Raw genomic sequence first — 17,717 nt, forward strand, 5'->3', positions numbered from 1 at the left:
GTATTCACACCCCTTGACTTTTTTCACATTTTGTTGTGTTACAGCCTGAATTTAATATGGGTTAAATTGAGATATTTTTGTCACTGATCACACATAATAAATAACCCATAATGTCAAAGTGGAATTTTGCTTTTTAGAAATTCGTGCAAATTTATTGAAAGTTAAATACAAAAATATCTAATTTACACAATTATTCACCCGCATCCACCCCCCCCCCCCCCCCACCCCGAGTCAATACTTCGGATGGGGAGTGTTGGTGAACAGCAATCTTCAGGTCTTTTCACAGATTTTCAATGGGATTCAAGTCCGGGCTTTGGCTGGGCCACTCAAAGACTTTCACGTTCTTGTTCTGAAGCCATTCCAGTGTTGCTTTGGCTGTATGCTTGGGGTCGTTGTACTGTTGGAATGTAAATCTTTGCTGCAGTCTAAGGTATTTTGCAATCTCAAGCAGGTTCCCCTCAAGGATTTGCCTGTATTTGGTTCCATTTCTTGTTCTTTCCATCCTTACAAGTCTCCCAGTCCCTGCCTCTGAAAACCATCCCCATCGCATGATGCTGCCACCACTTGGTGTTGGATGGGCGATGAGCTGCGCTCAGTTTCCACCAGACGTAGCGTTTTCCATTCAGGCCAAAGAGTTCAATTTTCGTCTCATCAGACCACAGAATATTTTGCCTCATGCTCTGAGTCTCACCTGCCTTTTTGCAAACTCCCAGGATGCTGTTATGTTCCTTTTTCTCAGGAGTGGCTTCTGCCTGTCCACTCTCCCATAAAGCCTAGATCTGTGAAGTGCTGCAAAGACTGTTGTCCTTGTGGCAGGTTCTGCCATCTCGGCCAAGGAACTCTGTAGTTTGGTCAATGGTCATTGGATTCTTGGTCACCTCCCTGACCAAGGTACTTCTTGCTTGGTCGCTCAGTTTGGTCAGACGGCCATCTCTAGGAAGAGTCTGGGTAGTTCCATATTCTTTCCATTTCCTCATGATGGCGATCACTATGCTCTTGGGAACTTTCAACACTCTAGAAATTGTTTATACCCTTCCCCAGATCTCTGCCTTCACACAATTCTATCTCAGAGTTCTACGGTCAGTTCCTTGGACTCAATGGTAGAGTTTCTGCTCTGACATGAACTGTTAACTGTGGGACCTTATATAGAAAGGTTTGTTTCTTTCTAAATCATGCCCATTCTATTGAATTGGCCACAGGTGGACTCCAATCAAGTTGTAGAGACATCTCAAGGATGAATAAAGGAAATTGCATGCACCTGAGCTCAATTTGAAGTGCCATCGAAAAGGGGTTGAATACTTGTGTAAATTTGACGTTCCAGCTTTTCATTTTAAATTATTTTGTAAAGATTTCTAAAAAAAAAAAAAGTTCCACTTTGACATTATGGGGTATTATGTGTCGATCAGTGACAAAAAAATAGCAATTTAATACATTTTTAATTCAGGCTGTAACAACAAAATGGGCAAAAGTCAAGGGGTGTGAATACTTTCTGAAGGCACTGTACATACAGTATAACTATCATCCATTCATCCAGTTATTCCTCCACTTTGGAAGTCTACCTGGCACCTTCTGTCTGATCTGCCTTTTTTTCTTCCTCAATCATTTCAAGTCCCGCATTGTTCTTACGTTAAATATGTTTGTTCTAAAAATGAATGACGTAATCTCATGAAAGATGTTCTTTTATTTATTTTGAACATTCCATCCACACATCTGTCAGTGGAAGGATCCAGGAGAGTAGGTGTTGGTGTAACGTGCTGGTCTCTCCTTGGTCCCACAGACCGACAGCAGGCACTATATCGGAGCTGACTCCAGCGACGATGACAACGATATCTTACGAGAGGGCTTCAGAGGAAGAATCGTGAAGCAAGGCTGCCTCATGAAGCAGGTGTCAACAGTGAAAGTCCAAGTCCCATACTCCTTGTGGACACTTCTCTCCAAGTCGTGAACGATTCCTCGGCTGAGAACCCAGCTAACACAACACCGTTAGGCCGACGTTGGAAAATAGACGTCGCGATTGCAGCAAATAGGCAACGTTAGGCCGACGTTGGAAAATAGACGTCGCGATTGCAACCAATAGGCAACGTTAGGCCGACGTTGGAAAATAGACGTCGCGATTGCAGCAAATAGGTAACGTTAGGCCGACGTTGGAAAATAGACGTCGCGATTGCAACCAATAGGCAACGTTAGGCCGACGTTGGAAAATAGACGTCGCGATTGCAGCAAATAGGCAACGTTAGGCCGACGTTGGAAAATAGACGTCGCGATTGCAACCAATAGGCAACGTTAGGCCGACGTTGGAAAATAGACGTCGCGATTGCAGCAAATAGGCAACGTTAGGCCGACGTTGGAAAATAGACGTCGCGATTGCAGCAAATAGGCAACGTTAGGCCGATGTTGGAAAATAGACGTCGCGATTGCAACCAATAGGCAACGTTAGGCCGATGTTGGAAAATAGACGTCGCGATTGCAGCAAATAGGCAACGTTAGGCCGATGTTGGAAAATAGACGTCGCGATTGCAACCAATAGGCAACGTTAGGCCGATGTTGGAAAATAGACGTCGCGATTGCAACCAATAGGCAACGTTAGGCCGACGTTGGAAAATAGACGTCGCGATTGCAGCAAATAGGCAACGTTAGGCCGACGTTGGAAAATAGACGTCGCGATTGCAGCAAATAGGCAACGTTAGGCCGACGTTGGAAAATAGACGTCGCGATTGCAACCAATAGGCAACGTTAGGCCGACGTTGGAAAATAGACGTCGCGATTGCAGCAAATAGGCAACGTTAGACCGACGTTGGAAAATAGACGTCGCGATTGCAACCAATAGGCAACGTTAGGCCGACGTTGGAAAATAGACGTCGCGATTGCAACCAATAGGCAACGTTAGGCCGATGTTGGAAAATAGACGTCGCGATTGCAACCAATAGGCAACGTTAGGCCGACGTTGGAAAATAGACGTCGCGATTGCAACCAATAGGCAACGTTAGGCCGACGTTGGAAAATAGACGTCGCGATTGCAGCAAATAGGCAACGTTAGGCCGACGTTGGAAAATAGACGTCGCGATTGCAACCAATAGGCAACGTTAGGCCGACGTTGGAAAATAGACGTCGCGATTGCAGCAAATAGGTAACGTTAGGCCGACGTTGGAAAAGACGTCGCGATTGCAACCAATAGGCAACGTTAGGCCGACGTTGGAAAATAGACGTCGCGATTGCAGCAAATAGGCAACGTTAGGCCGACGTTGGAAAATAGACGTCGCGATTGCAGCAAATAGGCAACGTTAGGCCGACGTTGGAAAATAGACGTCGCGATTGCAGCAAATAGGCAACGTTAGGCCGATGTTGGAAAATAGACGTCGCGATTGCAACCAATAGGTAACGTTAGGCCGATGTTGGAAAATAGACGTCGCGATTGCAGCAAATAGGCAACGTTAGGCCGATGTTGGAAAATAGACGTCGCGATTGCAACCAATAGGCAACGTTAGGCCGACGTTGGAAAATAGACGTCGCGATTGCAGCAAATAGGCAACGTTAGGCCGACGTTGGAAAATAGACGTCGCGATTGCAGCAAATAGGCAACGTTAGGCCGACGTTGGAAAATAGACGTCGCGATTGCAACCAATAGGCAACGTTAGGCCGACGTTGGAAAATAGACGTCGCGATTGCAGCAAATAGGCAACGTTAGACCGACGTTGGAAAATAGACGTCGCGATTGCAACCAATAGGCAACGTTAGGCCGACGTTGGAAAATAGACGTCGCGATTGCAACCAATAGGCAACGTTAGGCCGATGTTGGAAAATAGACGTCGCGATTGCAACCAATAGGCAACGTTAGGCCGACGTTGGAAAATAGACGTCGCGATTGCAACCAATAGGCAACGTTAGGCCGACGTTGGAAAATAGACGTCGCGATTGCAGCAAATAGGCAACGTTAGGCCGATGTTGGAAAATAGACGTCGCGATTGCAACCAATAGGCAACGTTAGGCCGATGTTGGAAAATAGACGTCGCGATTGCAGCAAATAGGCAACGTTAGGCCGACGTTGGAAAATAGACGTCGCGATTGCAGCAAATAGGTAACGTTAGGCCGACGTTGGAAAATAGACGTCGCGATTGCAACCAATAGGCAACGTTAGGCCGACGTTGGAAAATAGACGTCGCGATTGCAGCAAATAGGCAACGTTAGGCCGACGTTGGAAAATAGACGTCGCGATTGCAACCAATAGGCAACGTTAGGCCGACGTTGGAAAATAAACGTCGCGATTGCAGCAAATAGGCAACGTTAGGCCGACGTTGGAAAATAGACGTCGCGATTGCAGCAAATAGGCAACGTTAGGCCGATGTTGGAAAATAGACGTCGCGATTGCAACCAATAGGCAACGTTAGGCCGATGTTGGAAAATAGACGTCGCGATTGCAGCAAATAGGCAACGTTAGGCCGATGTTGGAAAATAGACGTCGCGATTGCAACCAATAGGCAACGTTAGGCCGACGTTGGAAAATAGACGTCGCGATTGCAACCAATAGGCAACGTTAGGCCGACGTTGGAAAATAGACGTCGCGATTGCAAGCAATAGGCAACGTTAGGCCGACGTTGGAAAATAGACGTCGCGATTGCAACCAATAGGCAACGTTAGGCCGACGTTGGAAAATAGACGTCGCGATTGCAAGCAATAGGCAACGTTAGGCCGACGTTGGAAAATAGACGTCGCGATTGCAAGCAATAGGCAACGTTACCCCGACGTCAACAATTCGCTTGCGACCAATTGACCAAATGCCAACGTTGGCCCAACGGTGTTGTGTTAGCTGGGAACCAACCCCGGATAGGTTACCACTCTGTCACAAGGTGTTGTAGGTTTGGGAAGGAATTTTGAGTTTTGGTCGACTCTTTTCAAAAAGGATCTTTAACATCACACAAGTGACTATTAAGTGAGGGGACACTTGGCTCAACCTCCATCGCAGCTCGCAGTCGCATTGATGCAACACTCTTCCTTTCGGAGCACCGGAATGGCAATTTATTATCGGGTCGGGAATCAAACCCACAGTTGGGTCTAGAAAGCTCTTATTTCCTTTTTTAGAAAGAAAATAAAACAATGCATTGATCTCCTTGATCATTGTTTAATGAACATTTTTCATGCCATGGGATATCTTGTGGTTCTTAGCAACTTGTGGCAACTGTGATGTCATGGTCCATTTATGTACAAGACGGGCAGAATCAATGGTAGATTCGTCATCCACAAACATCTTGTCCCTGCCCGAGTGCCACCGGGTACAAAACATTTCAGGAATCCGAGTTGTGCCATTTTAAACCAACTCTCCGCCAATTGCTGCAATCGTTAGTGTAAGTCATGTTTAGGAACCATTCGGTCTCCATTTCCCTCAAATCGATCGTTCACATGTAAAGTAAAAACGTGACAAACTCCTTAGGTTCCATTTAAAACTTTGGAAGCATTCCCAGGCTTGACTGTAGTTTTGAAATATTGTATTTAAGATTCCTAAGTATTCCACACAATTAATGAACAAGCGGAGCCATCTATTTATAATGTACATAATGAAGAATTGTGGGGGTAAGGAGGATGAAGAGGTGGAGAAGAATAGAAAAGAGTTTCAGCACAATTACCCCATAATTGCCAACATATTAAAGATGGTCCCTTACATCCATAGGTTGCAGCGATTTGTGTGCGTCCTTCATGCATGTTCCATCAAAACATTATTGTACAATTGGACTGGCAGGATATCGTAGGCCCAAGGGGTATGTACACTCACACCTGAGCTCGTCCGAGTCGAAATGTCGATGCTAGTCTAGGTCAAAATCTCGACCCTAGTCTAGGTACAAATCTCGACCCTAGTCTAGGTACAAATCTCGACCCTAGTCTAGGTACAAATGTCGACCCTAGTCTAGGTACAAATCTCGACCCTAGTCTAGGTCCAAATGTCGACCCGAGTCTGTCTAGGTCCAAATCTCTCCCTTAGTCTAGGTCCAAATCTCGACCCTAGTCTAGGTGCAAATCCTGACCCTATTCTAGGTGCAAATCTCTACCCTAGTCTAGGTCCAAATGTCGACCCTAGTCTAGGTCAAAATATCGACCCGAGTCTGTCTAGGACCAAATATAGACCCTAGTCTGGGTCCAAATGTCGACCCTAGTCTCGGTCCAAATCTCGACCCTAGTCTAGGTCCAAATCTAGACCCTAGTCTAGGTCGAAATGTCGACCCTAGTCTAGGTGCAAATCCTGACCCTATTCTAGGTGCAAATCTCTACCCTAGTCTAGGTACAAATGTCGACCCTAGTCTAGGTCAAAATATCGACCCCAGTCTGTCTAGGTCCAAATCTAGACCCGAGTCTGGGTCCAAATGTCGACCCTAGTCTAGGTCCAAATCTCGACCCTAGTCTAGGTCCAAATCTAGACCCTAGTCTAGGTCCAAATGTCTACCCTAGTCTAGGTCCAAATCTCGACCCAAGTCTAGGTGCAAATCCTGACCCTATTCTTGGTGCAAATCTCTACCCTAGTCTAGGTCCAAATGTCGACCCTAGTCTAGGTCAAAATATCGACCCGAGTCTGTCTAGGTCCAAATCTAGACCCTAGTCTGGGTCCAAATGTCGAGCCTAGTCTAGGTCCAAATGTCAACCCTAGTCTAGGTCCAAATGTCGACCCGAGTCTAGGTCCAAATCTCTACCCTAGTCTATGTCCAAATGTCGACCCGAGTCTAGGTCCAAATCTCTACCCTAGTCTATGTCCAAATGTCGACCCTAGTCTAGGTCCAAATCTCGGCCCGAGTCTGTCTCGGTCCAAATCTAGACCCTAATCTGTCTAGGTCCAAATATTGACCCTAGTCTGGGTCCAAATCTCGACCCTAATCTGTCTAGGTCCAAATCTCGACCCTAGTCTAGGTCCAAATCTCGACCCTAATCTGTCTAGATCCAAATGTCGACCCTAGTCTAGGTCCAAATCTCGACCCTAATCTGTCCAGGTCCAAATGTCGACCCTAGTCTAGGTCCAAAGCTTGACCCTAGTCTAGGTGCACATCTTGACCCTAGTCTAGGTGCAAATCCTGACCCTATTCTAGGTGCAAATCTCAACCCTAGTCTAAGTCCAAATGTCTACCCTAGTCTAGGTCCAAATACCGAATGCTGGTGTTGTTTACTTTAAGATCATGTTGATGTAAAAAAAAAAGTCCTACAATATGGAACTCCTACTGTATAGCTGTGACAGACATGACGAGGCAAACATCACCTTATTCCTGTAGTGTATGAGGATTTAATCTGTAATGTCTTCCACAGGGACATAAACGGAACAACTGGAAAATCAGGAAGTTTGTCCTGAGGGATGACCCAGCCTACTTGCATTACTTTGATCCATCAAAGGTAAGGCCACTGGTCAAATAAATTATAGATTGGAAAATAAGGAAATGGTCTGTACATGGTTAAGGCATCACATTAGGTAATCCATTTGCCTGTTTCAAATGATGTCCTAAATGAGATAGGGATGTTATCGATTAAACCAAAACATAAACCAGAGCTTCCGCTTCCGGTCCGCTTGAGCAAGGAGGCTTGCTTCGATCTCTCCACAGCATCGAAGTCCTTTCCAAGGGTGTGGTGATAACCGGGCCGACGTGGTGCTGACCGGGCAAATGTGGTGTGGTGCTGACCGGGCCGCCGTGGTGTGGTGCTGACCGGGCTGATGTGGTGTGGTGCTGACCGGGCCGAAGTGGTGTGGTGCTGACCGGGCCGACATGGTGTGGTGCTGACCAGGCCGCCGTGGTGTGGTGCTGACCGGGCTGCCGTGGTGTGGTGCTGACCGGGCTGCCGTGGTGTGGTGCTGGAAGAACTGGGAAGTGGCCCTGTGCTGTGTGCAGGAAGGGTGTCGGAGTGAACTCCATTCAATATACAATGTGCGCTGAGTGGGTTTATCAAAAATGTTGTGGTCTGAGAGGGTCATTAACTAGTGTGGCAGCTACATTCAAATGTAAGGTGTGCACAGAGGGAGCTGCAGATGGAGGAAATGTTGAGTTGGATCTTGGAGACGGCGTGAAGCTGGAAGGTGTGAAAACATTTTGTTACCTCGGAGACATGCTGAATGGAGAAGCTGGATCTGACTCGGCAACGGTTGCTCGAGTGAGATGTGCATGGAAGAAGTTTCGGGAACTGAGTGGCGTGCTGATGAGGAGGGGAGTGTCGTTGAAGCTGAAGGGAAAGGTGTATGCTGCATGTGTGAGAAGTGTTGTGATTTATGGGAGCGAGACATGGGTAATGAACGTAGAGCAGCAACGAAGGTTGGAAAGGGTGGAAATGCGAATGGTTCGATGGATGTGCGGAGTATCGTTGAGAGAGAGGAAGACAAATGATGAATTGCGAAAAATGATGGGAATGGAGCCTGTGATTGATGCTGTGAAGAGGAACAGGTTGAGATGGTTTGGTCATGTGTTGAGGAAGGATGAAAGTGACTGGTTGAGAAAAGTGATGGAAATGAATGTAGAAGGAAGTAGAGGACGGGGAAGACCGAGAAAGACTTGGCTAAAGATGGTGGAAGAAGAAATGTGGGCAAGGGGGTTAACAAGGAGAGATGCAGAACATAGGGCAAGATGGAGAAGATTGTCGTGGGGACCGCAAGGCTAACCCCCGCTCTTGCAGGGAAAATGGCCTTAAAATGCATGTTGTTGTTGTGTTGTTGTATAAACCAGAAAAATAATCAGGATGAGATGTCAGCTTAATGTCAGGAGACGATCAAGTTTCAGGATAAGTGGCCAGTTTATTGTTTTATAAGTCCGATGAAACCTAGGTCTAAACGAAGGCTTGTCCAACTCATCAATTGAATTGGTCTGTGTTGTGACGTACTTACACCCATCTCGCTTCGGCCTGCTTTGGGAAAATAGCCGAAAAGAATCACGGTAACTCAAACTGCCAGCTAATGGAAGTTGGCTTTTTTTTTTCTTTTTTTTTTTGTATATTGAATCGAGGCTCGTGAAAGCGCTAACATTTACTTCACAAACAAATCAACCAGACAAACAAAATATATAAAAAGAGGGAGCGGAAGACAAGATGGGGAGAGAAGGGGAAGCACACAAACACAACATTTGAGAGCAGGGAGATGTGTGGAAGGGAGAGGGCTTGGGGGGAGGAGGCGTGGGAAGGGGGGGGGGGGAGGGAGAAGTATAAAACACAAGGACACCAAGGACTTCCAGGACAGAAGTTGGTATTTCAAAAAAGTGGAATTGGGGTGAAATTAGTGGGGGTAGAAAAGATCAAGGTTTTGGATGGGGGAAGATAAGAGATGGTGGTGAACAGCTGTTTTAAAGACCTGGAGGGTGGAGTGGGATTGAAGAGAGTGAGGGAGTTTGTTCCAGAGGCGGGAGAAAAGAGGAATGAAGGAGCTGAAGGTGAGCAGAGAGTCTTGATTTTGGCAGTTTAACCATAAGAGGGTTGCAGGCAGATCTTGTGCGACCTGTAGGAATATTTGCGGGACAGAGCCCAGAGAGAGCTGGGGGGGGGGGGCAAGGCCAGAGAGGAGTCGGTAGAAGACGGAAAGACCACCAACATGCCTGCGGTGAGTGAGTGAGAGGCCCTTGGAGTTAGCTTCATCGCGGGAGATTGCAATGATTCTGAATGCTTTGGTTTCAACAGCGTGAAGACGAGCTAGGTGTGAGGCAGGAGCACCAGCCCAGAGGGGAGAGCAGTATTCCATTGAGCTGCAGATGAAAGCCTTGTATGTGGTGAGGAGCTCAGGTGTGCCAAGGAAGGACTTCGCATGACGGAGGATGCCCAGTCGGCGACTGGCTTTGGAGGCCAGATTTGAAATGTGGTTTTCCCAGGAAAGATCATGGCAGATAGTGAGACCCAAAAGCTTGAGTGACAGAACTTCTTGGAGAGGATTATTCAGAAAGTGGATGGGAGGGTTGTCCAGTCGGTCTTTTCGGAGAGACATCGTAAGAGTGTGAGATTTGTCAGGATTGAAAGACATGTTCCACTTGTTTGCCCAGTCTGTGATTTTGTCCAGGTCTGCAGAGAGTGAGGAGGCTGCAGACTGCCGATCTGAGGGATGAAGAATAGAGCGACCGAGAGTAGAGTCATCAGCAAAGAGATAGAGAGGATTTTCAAGAGAGTCAGAGAGATCATTGATGAAGACCAGAAAAAGCACAGGGCCCAGAACACTGCCTTGGGGAACTCCAGCCTGAACAGGAAGAGGAGATGAGAGAAACCCATTCAGGGCCACACGTTGACTATGACTAGAGAGGAAGTCCGCCAGTTATGCGTGGAGATTTCCATGGATACCAAAAGAGGAGAGTTTGGTGAGCAGAGCGGGGTGCCAGACCGTATCGAAGGCACATGATATGTCAAGGGAGACTGCTCTAATTTCCTGTTTGGCATTGAGGACCTCCATCCATTGTTGTGAAAGCAGAAGCAGCATGTCCAGAGTAGAGTGTCCAGGTCTGAAACCAAATTGATGATCAGAGATCAAGCCATTGGAGAAGAGGAAAGATTTCATATCTGAAGCAATGATGGATTCCATGACTTTGTTGATAATTGGGAGAAGGCTGATTGGTCTGTAGTTGCTGGGATCTGTTTTTGCACCTTTTTTGTGCAAAGCGGTGATGTTGGCAGATTTCCAAGCAGATGGAAGATGACCTTGAGCAAAAGAGAGGGTGAAGAGAACAGAGAGGGAGTGAAAGAGCGGAAGAACAGGATTTTAGGACCCGTGGGCTGATGCCGTCAGGTCCAGTTGCAGAATCCGAGTCGAGGGTTGACAGAAACTTTTCCACCTTGTCAGGAGGAAAGGACACAGAGTCCAGGAGCAGCTGGGTACGACTGGGTACGGTGGGTACAGAGAGGGATGGGTTTGGGACACAAGATTTAGAGGCAAACACAGAGTTGAGGCATTCAGCTAAATGAACATGTCGTTCGTTTCCAAGCACCACTCAACCTGGCTTGAAAACACTGCTGCCCCTGATACTTCATGCAATTAACCATCCCAGTTTAGGTCGTCAAAGCGAGCAAGCCCACATTTTGATCCTGGCCTATTCCCAACGCAGGTGGACGTGCAATGGGATGAGGGCCGGTCAATCAGGTGATGAGTGGATGTCCATATTTTGAGTCAAACCAAAAGGAAAGATGGCATGTTTTGGGCGAGAAGGGCAAAATCGTCCTTGGCACACACTGGTTACCCTCGCCAGAGGAGAGGGTATTGCATTTGAGTCCGTTTGTCCGCACAGGATAAATATGATTTTCTCTGCAACCGTAGGTCCGATTGACAGGAAATTTTCACCATAGGTGGAACTCCACCTGTATAATTTTTAAAATTATAATCGTGACGTCATCGGTCACGTGGTTCGGCCGCCATCTTGGAAAAATCGAAAACCTTTGCACCTGTATATCTCCGAAAGTGCTGAATAGAAAAAATTGAGACATGGCTCATTGTAAAGATCTCTCCATGGGGAATAAAATGTGTGAATGATGATGTCATAGGTGCCTCCATTATGATGTCATAATTCTTCAAGTACAAAACTTCATCAGATCAAGATGAAATTTATTGAGCATCATCTAGGAATAAATAAATTCGTTTTGAAAAAAAAAAAATGATGACGTCATCGGTCAGGTGGTTCGGCCGCCATATTTGTTTTAACACAAAAGACTTAAAAACCACTGAAAATACATCCTGGCGAGGGTCTGCAATCTCTGATTGCTCTTTCTTGTTATCATTGCAAAAGCACTGGGTATGGCAGAAGAGAAGAGACATTGCGAAACATTAAAAGACGGGATGTGAGCTTATCGCTAGGTGGTGAGATCCACATTCAAGTTCTGAAATCGCTTGTAGATGGAGAATTTCTCTCAGGCCTAGCAGCACACCTCAGACCATGGATTGGACTAGCGAGCCTGGATGTATTTTCCACAGCCCACTGAACGGAAACACGAGCTTTTCACTTGGCTTGGAGAGACGATACAATGTGGGTTGGGAGAGAACCCGGGTTGAGTGGTGCATGGAAACGAGGCATCATGGTCTCTTGGAACACATTCACAATCCAGATCCATGAATATTATACAATACAATAAATCTGGAACTACACATTGAAGGATTAAATTCCCAGAGAAATCTTCTAAATAAGCAAATTTTTATTTTCTACAACTGCGTCCGACAACATCTTTCTGCTTCACCCAGGATTGCCGAGGAATTCCACGCATGATGCAGATGATGCTTTTGCTTTTTTGTTTCAAGGATAACCAGACGAAACCATGAAAAGTTGAAAAAGAAAATTTTGTCTCCAAGTTGTTCTGCTGTAAAGTTGATAAACACGATTCAAAATGGCGACCATCAAATGGCGATGTAAGATCACGTCCCTCATAGGCCGACCTTGTACAGAACCATAGCATTTGCTTGTCCAGTACTGCTTTTCATGGAAAACCTTTTTGTTTGTTCAGGAAAACATGCGTAATCCTTTGGGCGGTTTCTGCATCAAAGGCTGCATCATCTCTGCCATGGATGCAAGCAACCTGCCACCTGGTACGTTTGCACCTTCAGCTGTTTTAAGCATTCCAACATTTAATTTACTGTCCGACTCACAAAGTGCAAAATCATCAAAATACATTACTAAATATTTATTGCAAAGATGTGGTGGAAAGACAGTCTTACATGAGAAATGTGCTGTACAGTCATTTGCTTCTTGGCAGAATGTGGAATTCTGCTTTGTGAAGTACGTCATCGTTTGAAGGTGATCTTAAGATCCCGTTGCAGTGTTAACTGCGTCAGTATCCTAGAGAGACTGGTGTTGGCTTAGCGGTTTGGGTGCCGGCTTGGGATCCGAGGATCCTGGGTTCCAATCCCGGTCGATCGCTGAATTAACACCAGGGGGGTCGACTCAGCCTGTCATCCCTCTGAGGTCGGAAAATTGAGTACCAGTTCACTGGTAATTGGGGCACTGCATCAGCGGCCTAGACAAAGTCCAAAAACCAAGTTGTTGGTTATGTGAGACTCCTGGTAAACTTTGCTTGCAGATAGTTTCAGATCTTATGATGGATGCTCCATTTAGAAAGATTTGAGACAACTTTTGATCTTCTCATAAGCATCCTATTGTCCACAGGCTCTTATATTAGTATTGATGCTGGATCCCAGGTTAAAATCCCATTCCTAGGTTAACATCCCATCTATTGTGTTGATTTTATCAATTTTGTTTAACCAATGTCCTTGGAACTCGTAAAAGGTCTCCAAATGCCCTAGAAACAGCATGTGATGCATCTATAAGCTCTTTCTTACATGGGCTTGAATGCGCAGCAACATACTTCAAACGCATATGTCAAAAAACAAATAAAATAAAATTTTCAGAAAACAAACTTTTGATTTTGAGGCGTTTCAGTTTAAGTTTTTTTTTTTTACTCCATGTGTTTTCTACCTCCTTCACCCCCCCCCCCTTCCCACGCCTCCTCCCCCCAAGCCCTCTCCCTCCCACAGATCTCCCTGCTCTCAAATGTTGTACTTGTGTGCTTCCCCCTCTCCCCAGCCTCGTGCTCCCCATCCTCTTGTGTGCTTCCCAGTCTGGTGTCCCGCTCCCTTTATTTTGTCTTATGTGTCCATTTGTTTTTTTTGTCATTAATGTTAGCTCTTACACGAGCCTCGATCTTGTATACAAAAAAGAAAAGAAAGTGTTTCATCGTTTTGGGTGCATTCACATCGCAGGCAGGTTGGTGGTCTCTGTTTTCTCACGTTTCTTCTCAGATATTGCTCCTCTGCTCTCTCGGTCCTCTGGTCTTCCAGTAGCCCTCACATAGTTATGTCTATACACCTCAACTCTTTTATTCCTAGCTTCTCCCCCCATCTATGGAACCGCCTTCCAGAGACCGTTCTTTCCCACTTGTCCCTCCAAGGGTTCAAACAGGCTGGCTCATGTCATCCCCCATCCTGACCCATGATCTTTATTAACCCCATTAACCTGTGCTAATCCAACCCTATATTAATAGCCGATTTCAGTGTTTCCTCCCCTTCTCTCTCCTTTTCCTGTTTCTTTATTCCCTTACCCGTTGTGCCCAATTATTGCCCCCAACCCCACTGTAAATTAAAATTTGCTCTTCCATGAACCTCGCTCTTGTACAGGAAAAAAATTGCATTATAGTGCAATATATAACATAAATAATATAAAATCATGCATATATATTGTTGCCTGCTTATATTGCAATGACAAACAAACAAGAAAGACGTGCAGAGCACAATACTTGCAAAACCCAAACCCCCTTTTGTCCCCCAAAAAAGTTGCCATCGATACATCAAATGGATACATCCATGGATACATCAAATCCATTTCATTAAGATTTAAAGTGACGATTGTAATCGAAGCTCGGTTCAATCGGACGCGGATTGATTATTATTCAGGTGAAAATTAATGATTTATAAGTTTGACCTTGAATTGACCTTTGACCCCAAAATAGCTGGTTTTCCAATTCCGTGATGTAGTATGCATTAGCTCTTTAATTTTCAGGTTAATCGGATGAAAATTGATGATTTTGGAAGTTTGACCTTGAGTTGACCTTTGACCGTTTGATCTCAAATAGTTGTTTTCCCAATTTAGTGACTCAATGTACAAATACTGTTCAACTTTCAAGTCAATTGGATGAACAATGACAATTTTAGAAATTTGACCTCAAGATGACCTTTGATCTTTGACCTCAAAATCAAGAGGCTTCTCAGTTGTGACTACGTCTACAACTAGGTTAAGTTTCATGACGATCGGTTTAGAATTGTGACCTGGAGGCGATTGACACAGACAAACAGACAGAATGAAAAATCACTCATAGAGCGACACTTGGCAAAAGAGAACAAAGCAGAATGGCACTCAGTAGAGCATCCTTTTGACCTCACAAATAGTTGGTGGTTGAATTCAGTGACCTGATATGCAAATCCAATTCAAATTTCAAGTCAATCGGATGAAAATTGACGATTTTAGAAATTTGAAATTGTTGTTGACCTTTGGCCTATGTTGCTCTTTTGGCCTATGGTGATCTCAAAAATAGTTGGTGGTTGAATGTTGGTTGAATGTGTCGTTGAATGTTGAATGTTGGTTGTTGGTTGAAAAAAATAGTTTGCTGATATGTAAATCCCATTCAAATTTCAAGTGAATCGGATGAAAATTGAGGATTTTAGAAATTTGAAATTGTTGTTGACCTTTGGCCAATGTTGACCCTTTGGCCTATGCTGATCTCAAAAATAGTTGGTGGTTGAATTCAGTTTGCTGATATGTAAATCCCATTCAAATTTAAAGTGAATCGGATGAAAATTAAGGATTTTAGAAATTAGAAATTTGAAATTGTTGTTGACTTTTGGCCTATGTTGACCTTTTGGCCTATGCTGATCTTAAAAATAGTTGGTGGTTGAATTCAGTTAGCCGATATGAAAATCACATTCAAATTCCAAGTCAATCGGATGAAAATTGAGGATTTTAGAAATTTGAAAAAAAGTGGTTGACCTTTGGCCTATAAACCACCGTTTAGAGGCCATTTTTCCCCGCAAAGCGGGGGTTGGCCTTTTCGGGGACCGTGGTAGTTGTTGTTTTTTGGTCCCCTTTTTGAAGCAATGTTTTACGGCCGGATGCTTTGGCCTATGTTGACCTCAAAAATATATAGGATTTTTCGGACCACGAACTCTACTTTTGACCTAAAAAATATATAGGATTTTTCGGACCACGAACTCTACCATTTGGTGAAGTTTCGTGAAGATCGGTTTCAAATTGTGACCTTCAGGCAAGTACAAATGAGCGGACAGACAAACACACAAACACACACACAAACCGGAGTGATCAACATACTTGCAATTTTTTTTCTTTTTTTTTGCCAAGTAACAACACACAAGGCCAAGCAATATATTTTGCAAGTAATAAAACAAACAAAGCATATTTGATTTGCATTCGCCCACCTTGTTGAAACGGCTGCATGAGGTATGCAAAATTGTCCACATAATACGTCCACATAATACGTCCACATAAAACAGGGGATGCAGAAGGCAGGTTCGAGTGCATTTCGGTGAAACTCCCATTTTATTTCCCCCTCCCATGCCCTGCAGGAGAAAAGAGTGAAGAACTTTTGATCCACATCATCACGCGTGACGACGTACATTACTACGTGAAGGCGGCCTCGGCAGATGAGAGGCAACAATGGCTGCAGGCATTAAAAAAACTCTGCTAATATGTAAGCTCCCTGGTCAAATGCGTTGGTATGAGGAGGGGGTCAGAGGTCACGATAATAAGGAAATAATGGCATTTTAGCAAGGGGGTCGAAACTGAACCAGTGACATCAGTACCACGTGGCAATTGAAGTCGGAAAGTTTTATCGTTTAAAGTTTTGCTTTTTCCAAAGTTCTTCCGTGTGGTAGGGGTAGGTGTATGACGTATGCTGTATACTGTAGTTAGAGCCTTTTTGTAGTTTCACACAGGATGTAAACAAATGAAGTTTTTCGTGCAACTTTAAGCATCAACGATGCGAGTCGCAATGCTATGCTTGCCTCTTTAAAACTACATTGCCAACTCATCATATTCAGTACATCTTTTTTTTTTTCTATCTTTGATTTTGGCCACAAACCTATTTACAATGTATTGCGTATGAGATGTACCCGAAGTTTTGACACTTTATAAATTCTCATCCATTCAATGAATGCTTCTGTGGATTGTTTTGCTCCGCTGTTACTTTCCTGTGCTGATATGCCAGCCATGTTTTCTCATTACGCCCGCCGATTTTTATTTATTTATTTGTATACAAGATCGAGGTTCTTGCAAGAGCCAACATTAATGACAAAAAAACAAACGGACACGTAAGACGAAATAAAGGGAGCGGGAGACAAGATGGGGAGAGAGGGGGAAGCACACAAGTGCAACATTTGAGAGCAGGGACATCGGGAGATCTGTGGAAGGGAGAGGGCATGGGGGGGAGGAAGCGTGGGAACAGGGGTGGGGGGTGGGAGAGGTAAAAAAAACACATGGACACAGCTAGGACTTCCAGGAAAGCAGTCGGTAAATTCATCGTCTGCTGCTGATGTCGTCTGAACTGCAGGCAGGAGACCTGTTTTGTTGGCACAGGAAGACACGACATGTGTTGTACATGGAACTCGCACATATGAACCCACGCGCGCAAAGCGAAAAATAGGGTTAAGCAATTGGTTCTGTCTGTCTGTCTGTGCATCTACAGATGGCAGTCTATGATTGAGGAGCTACTTGATATCAATTGAATGTTACTTTTTGAACACTAGAACACAAATCGGAACATGACTCGGAACATGAAACTGCAGTTTAGCAGTAACTTTGGCTCCGAATTTGGCAAATTGTACAGAATGTCGTCTCGATTGCTCATGTGCGGAGGAGTAAGGTAATTATTTTTTACTCTGTCTACCTGCCTGGCAGTCAAACAAAATTGAAAATCATTACAAACAGGAGACTTACTGTTTTTAGTGATGTTATAAAGGACACAAACAACAGGCACAAATAACTAATGTAATGTGTTAAATAAGGTGGTGTAAAAAACGCTGCGTCAATGGCGGTAAACTTCTGACAAACCTCTAAACAAAACGTTTTTTGCAGCATTTGAAACCTTTATTTTATTTAAATTGAATTATATACTTGAGCACTGCAGCGCACTAGTCTACTTGTAGTAGTTGGACAAAGTATTACGCCATCTCGACCAATCAAATTTTCCGCTCGCGCTCCCTCAGCATTGGGGAAACGAGATTGAGACAAAATGGCGGCTTGAAGGAAATG

General features: G+C 44.7%; 1 protein-coding gene across 2 annotated transcripts in view; it reads left to right on the forward strand.

Annotated features, from left to right (window-relative positions):
- The window catches only part of LOC137435026 (pleckstrin), a 54,259-nt gene extending 37,642 nt beyond the window's left edge, over window positions 1–16,617 (forward strand). For both annotated transcript variants that reach the window (XM_068128391.2, XM_078784821.1), the window contains 4 exons: window positions 1,778–1,885; window positions 7,279–7,362; window positions 12,409–12,490; window positions 16,034–16,617. In XM_068128391.2, coding sequence (XP_067984492.1) covers window positions 1,778–1,885; window positions 7,279–7,362; window positions 12,409–12,490; window positions 16,034–16,155 — 396 coding nt within the window. In that variant the 3' untranslated portion in view covers window positions 16,156–16,617. The remainder of the gene's footprint in view (window positions 1–1,777; window positions 1,886–7,278; window positions 7,363–12,408; window positions 12,491–16,033) is intronic.
- The last annotated feature ends 1,100 nt before the right edge of the window (window positions 16,618–17,717 follow it).

Source organism: Myxine glutinosa, chromosome 9 (assembly GCF_964187855.1).
Source record: "Myxine glutinosa chromosome 9, kmMyxGlut1.1, whole genome shotgun sequence".
Taxonomy (NCBI): Eukaryota; Metazoa; Chordata; class Myxini; order Myxiniformes; family Myxinidae; genus Myxine; species Myxine glutinosa.